Source organism: Vigna radiata, unplaced genomic scaffold, assembly GCF_000741045.1.
Source record: "Vigna radiata var. radiata cultivar VC1973A unplaced genomic scaffold, Vradiata_ver6 scaffold_283, whole genome shotgun sequence".
Taxonomy (NCBI): domain Eukaryota; kingdom Viridiplantae; phylum Streptophyta; class Magnoliopsida; order Fabales; family Fabaceae; genus Vigna; species Vigna radiata.
Window position 1 is genome coordinate 345,523 of NW_014542221.1, and position 7,011 is coordinate 352,533.

The 7,011-nt window shown below is 31.9% G+C and overlaps 1 protein-coding gene across 1 annotated transcript in view; it reads left to right on the top strand.

The window, feature by feature from the left end:
* Nucleotides 1-5,869, top strand: part of LOC106779458 (probable leucine-rich repeat receptor-like serine/threonine-protein kinase At3g14840) — a 15,010-nt gene extending 9,141 nt beyond the window's left edge. Inside the window, exons 12-24 of the mRNA XM_014667559.2 lie at nt 1,169-1,240; nt 1,399-1,461; nt 1,599-1,664; nt 1,752-1,790; nt 1,892-1,932; nt 2,371-2,744; nt 2,857-3,052; nt 3,138-3,284; nt 3,522-3,640; nt 3,730-3,940; nt 4,051-4,288; nt 4,837-4,987; nt 5,369-5,869. Of these exons, the coding sequence (XP_014523045.1) occupies nt 1,169-1,240; nt 1,399-1,461; nt 1,599-1,664; nt 1,752-1,790; nt 1,892-1,932; nt 2,371-2,744; nt 2,857-3,052; nt 3,138-3,284; nt 3,522-3,640; nt 3,730-3,940; nt 4,051-4,288; nt 4,837-4,987; nt 5,369-5,785 (2,134 nt within the window). The 3' untranslated portion in view covers nt 5,786-5,869. The remainder of the gene's footprint in view (nt 1-1,168; nt 1,241-1,398; nt 1,462-1,598; nt 1,665-1,751; nt 1,791-1,891; nt 1,933-2,370; nt 2,745-2,856; nt 3,053-3,137; nt 3,285-3,521; nt 3,641-3,729; nt 3,941-4,050; nt 4,289-4,836; nt 4,988-5,368) is intronic.
* Nucleotides 5,870-7,011: the final 1,142 nt, after the last annotated feature.

The following is a 7,011-nucleotide window of genomic DNA, read 5'->3' on the forward strand; positions in this document are numbered from 1 at the left end:
TAGTCAAGCTAAGTAACTACAAAATGAAACTAAAAGAATTCAAATATATATATCTATATATATATATATATATATATATATATATATATATATATTGTTTTGGGTATAGGGTTGAAGTCCCTTACTCAAAATATTCTATATTGTTTGGAAGACAGGACGAATCCTGAAGAATTCTTAATTGTCTCTACGATCGGGCGGGATCTACTCAACACTCAAGGTTGTCTTGAAGGTCGAGCGGACTCGTTGAAGGTCGGACGAGCTCCCTAGTTGTCTGCGTGCTCCAAGTTTTATTGTTAGTTCTTCCTCCTCTTTCTCCAAGTCGGACACATGAAAAAGACACTTCGACTCTCAAGTTAGTAATATAACCGAACGGTTACAACAACAAGTAATGCATATATTGTGCATCGTGATCCAGAAGTTGTAATGACATACCTGATACCTTTATTTATACCTGAGACCTTTATACTAGTTGTAATGACATACCTGAGACCTTTATACAACAAGTAATGACATACAAAAGATCTTTATTTATATTAGTTGTAATGGGTTTTTAACTTTTGTCGACCTAATGACGGTCCAATCATACCTTAACCTTCATTAGAGGTTTTAATGAGTTTTTATCGTTTATAATCTAACCATGTGGTCGACCTGAACAGTCGGATTGGATGGTTGGCCAGCTTGAAAAGAACCGTTCGGCCTGAATGGTCGGCCTGGATAGTAGGTCGACCTGAATGGTCGGCCTGATGGTTGGCCTGACTGGCCAACCCGAGAAAGCCGTTCGGTTCATGGCGTTGTCGGTCTTGGGAGAGCCGTTCGGTTCATGGCATTGTTAACCTTGGAAGAGTCGTTCGGTTCATGGCGTTGTCATCCTTAGAAGAACAGTTGGACTCATGGTGTTGGGAGAACCATACTATATATATATATATATATATATATATATATATATATATATATATATATATATATTAACTACTAAGTAGAACAAAAAAATGTTTGATAAAATTCAATTAAAAAGTATCGAAATTTTCCATAAACTTTACTTTTCCGAAACATATAAGTGTTGCACTTTCATACTTGTCTATTATGTTTTTTCTATTACATTGTAGGGCTAAACATTCCATGATGTCTGATACATTATTTTCCTCTCATGACATTATACCTTTCTCAGAGATCTCAGCTTTAACAAATTAACTGGACCGATTCCAAGAACATTGGGTGGCCTAAACGATATAAATATATTGTAAGCAACAATTTTTAGCTTCAATTGATTTCTTATTTCACCATACTGAATTCATTTATTTTGCATATATTTGGGTGGTATCACTAATATTTTTATTCATCATATTGATAGTTTATCAGTAATTAATAAGTACATTTTTTTTAATTGTTTTTACCTAGATATTTAACCGGAAACCGTTTCAATGGACCACTACCCAACTGGATAGATAGGCCAGACTACACGTAAGTAATTCTTAAAATGCAACTTACGATTTCTTACACTAAATTATGTCTTCTACGTTTCTGTGCCACCAAGTGTTTGATACAATTATTAGTTTCATCTTTGATTCTGAACTGATCACATGCATACATTGACACAGTGATCTGTCATACAACAATTTGACCATAGAAAAGCCAGAGCAATTGACATGTCAACAGGGAAGCGTGTAAGAATCTTTTGCTTTGCATAATTTTTCTATTTTCGAGAATTTTCAGATATTGTCTGAGCCTTTTCCATTTACTATGTGCCTTAGGAACTTATTTGCATCTTCATTGAAGGGAAATAATGACTTGTAAGATTTGTATTGCTGCTGCTAAATTAATCTCATAATACGTATATCTTATGATTATTAATTGTGACAACACTGACTTAACATGTCTATTATTTTCTCAGGGGAATGATTCCATGTCTAGGGAATATTAACTGTCATAAAAGTAAGTTTATATCTTCTCAGTTTCTAACATTAGTATTTAGCTAATGCTTTATTATTTGAACTTGTCGAATTTTCTAGTTATGTTATATGTTGATATTGTTGAGTATAAACAAAGTTCCACGTAAAAAAAAATACAAATCGATATGAGTTTATATACACAAGATACTTTTTATTAATAAGAGGTTTTTGGAGTGGTATAAAAAAACAAATACGAGGACTTTACCCCAAGTGGATATTGCACTTTATCTGTGCTTATCTTTGTTCTGTAAAAGCTTCTTTTGTTTTCCAATATTTCCAACTGATTGTTGTAGGCTAAACATTGACTTCCAGAATTAGTGATTCATATCACTTTCCGTTTAATAAAAGGTTGATGTGCAAAAACCATCTTAGTATGCTTGATTCCTTACATTGATTTTTCACGTTTTCTTGGTTGTCCCAGCCTGGTACTCTCTCAATGTAAATTGTGGAGGGAAGTTAATATCGAAGGGAAACATAAACTATGATGATGATTCACAAGAAGCTGGACCAGCAAGATTTCGTCGAACAGGATCAAACTGGGTATTCAGCAACACTGGTCATTTCTTTGATAGTGGTCGCGTAGACTACTATACTTGGTCTAACACAACTAAGCTTGATATGAACAATGGCGAATTGTACATGGATGCACGTGTCTCTGCCCTTTCTCTCACATATTATGCATTCTGCATGGGAAATGGAAGCTACACAATAAGCCTTCATTTTGCAGAAATAATGTTCACTGATGATCAAACCTATAGCAGCCTTGGAAGGCGTATATTTGACATATATGTTCAGGTGCATGGTTTCAGCATTTTACCTTTGTCTTCCACATGGTAACATTGAACAACTTCCTTTTGATCTTCGCAATCCATTGTGACCCATTTGTGTTTGGATTGAAGTATTGCAGAGAAAGTTGGTGCTGAAGGATTTCAATATTGCAAAAGAAGCAGGAGGAGTTGGTAAAGCAGTCATAAAAAATTTCACTGCTACTGTGAATAGCAGTACCTTAGAGATTCGGTTGCAGTGGGCTGGGAAAGGGACAACTGCTATACCTTTTGGATCAGTTCATGGTCCTCTTATATCAGCTATATCAGTTCATCCTGGTTAGTGCTAATCATTATTTTTCTTCTGTCATCACCTCATCTGATATAATATATCTTCTAATCCATTTTTTTCATAATCAAACAGATTTTACACCACAAGAGGAACATAAAGATGGTGTACCTAAGCATTATGTTGTGGAAATTGTAGTTACTGGAGCACTTATTATCATCATAATATTTGGTATAGCTTGGTGGAGAGGATGTTTAAGGAGAAAGGTTTCGTTAGAAAAAGGTAAGGACTAAGAGGTTATAATAACTATATGTATTTTTTTTTTCTTTTACAAAATTTGTGTTAAAACATCGCTACAAACTAAAACATCTCAGTTGTCATTTATGCATTCGGTTGCAGAATATATATGAAATTTTGGTTTTAATTGTGTCAGTACATATGTAATATAATTGTCATCTTCAATCATAATATTGTAGAAAGACTCAGAAAACATTATATGTTTTTCTTATATCTCAACAGAATTAATGGGTCTAGATTTCCAAACTGGCTTATTTAGCTTACGACAGATCAAAGCTGCAACTAGAAACTTTGATATTAACTTCAAGATCGGAGAAGGAGGTTTTGGTCCTGTTTACAAGGTATTATGAATATTTCAACATTTTGTACTTTATTTAAAACTTCCCAAACATAAAGCAAAACTTCAATATCAAAGCTGAAAAAAATGCAGGGTGTTCTCTCAGATGGCACGGTAATAGCAGTTAAACAACTTTCTTCTAAATCGAGACAAGGGAATCGTGAGTTTATAAACGAGGTTGGCATGATTTCTGCTTTGAAACACCCTTGTCTAGTTAAACTTTATGGTTGTTGTATGGAGGGAGATCAATTGATGCTGATATATGAATACATGGAAAACAACAGTCTAGCTCGTGCTTTATTTGGTAATTTTCTTGTAATTATGTTAAGTTTGGTAACTCTATCAACAATCTACAGTCATGTTCAGTTTACAATATGTTACGTGTTTTACTTTTTGTGATAAATGCAAATGCAGCACCAGAAAAATCTCAATTGAAGTTGGATTGGTCAACAAGGCAAAGGATCTGTGTTGGTATTGCTAGAGGTTTGGCTTACCTTCATGGAGAGTCTAGGCTAAAGATAGTTCATAGAGACATCAAGGCCACTAATGTGTTATTAGACAAAGATCTCAACCCTAAAATATCTGATTTTGGTTTGGCCAAGCTTGATGAAGAGGGCTACACACACATTACTACCAGAGTAGCTGGCACCTAGTGAGTTATTATATATATTATGTTTATATGAATTCTTTTAGTAATATTTATCATTTTATATTTAAGATTTGAAAAATATTATTTGATATATCTAAATTTTTTACATTTATTTGACATCACTTTTTTTTATTTTTTACTTTTTTCTTTTTTGAAAAAGAAAAAAGTTACTTTTTGACATTACTCTTAAAAAAACATTCATATAACATAGTGGGTCTCACTTTTTTTTAACATTTATTAAAGGTGAAAGGGTAATTTTGGAAGGAAAAACTGATTAGTACCGTGTCATTTGAGTGTTTTCGTCACGTGGGCGTGTTAATGTATTAGTATCCTTTAAAAAAATACAAAAGTTTATACTTTTATGACCATTTTACTCTTAAATTTTCTGTCAAATGAATGTAAAAGTGTGTCATGCTATGATTACTTTTTAAGATTACATGCACCATGACTTGAAATATGTGAGATGTATCACCAATTTCTTTTTGGTCAACCTATTTTGATTTGAAAATTGTATATTCTCAACTATTAATGTATGGTTTTCAACACTGCAGTGGATACATGGCTCCAGAATATGCAATGCATGGTTATTTAACTGACAAAGCAGATGTGTATAGTTTTGGAATTGTTGCACTAGAAATTGTTAGCGGAAAGAGTAACACCTTGAACTGGCCAAAGGATGGATGTTTCTCTCTCGTTGATTTGGTAAGTTTTCTCATAATCTCCAAATTGTATTGTAAAATATCTGAGAAGAATTTTGCTTCATAAACTCTGCTAAAAACATCATTAAGTATTAATGTGGTGCAACATTTGTAAAACAAAAACAACCATAAGTTTATATGTTGTAGAGTATTAAAAAGTGGTTTTTAAGTTTAACTCAACCTTAAAAAGCCGGTTTTGTATAGTGAAGTTTGCACCTTATATAATATAATTTGGTTATAACTTTAGTCGATGTGGGACTTTCAACTCACCCCTTCACATTGAGGTATAAGCATCTCCAACGTGATAGTAGAAATTGGATAGTCCTTCCAATATAGAGTTCAGTTTTAATTTATATCAGAGTTCATTTCTATTTTGTTTTTATAGGTGCATGTCTTGAGAGAAGAAGGTGACCTAATGGACCTAGTTGATGAGAGGTTGGGTAATGATTTTAAAAGAGAAGAAGTAGTGGTAATGATTAATGTGGCTCTTTTATGCACACAAGTTTCTCCAATGCACAGACCCACCATGGCTTCAGTTGTATGCATGCTTGAAGGAAAAACTGATGTTGAAGAGATGGTGTTAGATACAAGTGAAGTATTGGATGGAAAGAAGTTGGAGATGCAACAATATTACAATATTAGAGAGAAAAATAAGAGTCGTGCAACTCCAGAAGAGAGCATCTCAATGGGTGAGACTTCAGCATTTATGTCTGATACAGATTTATATTCTATCAACATGGATTCTTCTTCCTTAACAAAAGTTAATAGATATAATAATCATCCCCTAGTACATGATACATAGATTATACTTAGGTATATCCTTCTTTTGTATTTATTCGATGGATGATTAGAGTTTTATATTATTCAAAACGAAAACTATTTGTCATTTTCTATTGGCCGCTAATGTTGTAAGTTAACTAATCTTAATAAGGTGGTAAAAAGTTGCCTTTTGTCATTGTACAAAGTTTACATTATCTATGTTTCTTAAAAGAGAGATAATCTAATTAATTTATAAACATATGAAACAAAATCAATTGGAAATGTAAAATTAAATAATATTTCTGATATTTCTTCTAAAAGATTAACATTAAAGGCATTACTATGGAACCAAGAAATCTAATAATGATAATATTTCAAAATCCATGAATTATTTGTTATATGTTAAAATATTATTAAAAGAAAAGAATAAAAAAAATACAACTGTACTACGAAAAACCAACTAAAACTCATAATAATAAACCTAAATTTTGTAGATAAAATTCAATCATAAAAAATTTAAAACTTAATTAGGAAAGGAATTGATCCACTTAAAAGTAATTTTTTCTAAATCAAGATTTGTAAATTTATCCATTCACTTATTACCTTCACGAAAAATCTAAAAATTTAAAATTCATAAATGAATATTTAATCATATATACACCATATTTTGTTCGAATTTTTCTAAGAGGGAAATTATGTCAAATTAGAATGAATAATGTCAAATCCATAACATGTTCAATAGCAATAGCCAGTCTCAACATCTTTAAATAATAATAATTAAAAAAAAAATTAGCAATGTTAATATATGCCTTAAATGTTGGGTATAAACAAAGTTCCACATCAAAAAAAATAAAAGATGAACATAAGTTTATATGCACATAAGATACCTCCATTAATAAGAGGCCTTTTGGAGTGGTAAAAGCAAATTCATGAGGGCTTGACTCAAAGCGGATAATATCTCTTCAGTGTGAAGACTTATGTGTATGTGTGAGTGTTGAGCCCCATCCTACATGAAAACCTCCTAAGATTTCATCAGGACCACTAAAAATATCAAAAACCTTAAAAGTATCATGGTCTCTAACTATTTATCTTTGTCATCTCTATTGAGATGTCTCCTTCATACTTTGTTGGTTGTGATATAATTTTAGGTTTATATTCATAACTGAAACCTACTATTTATTAAATGTACTACTATAAAAAAAGTACATAGATAGCGTTTTATTTTATCATAGATAACACTTTTTAAGCGCTATCTATTAATAGATGACG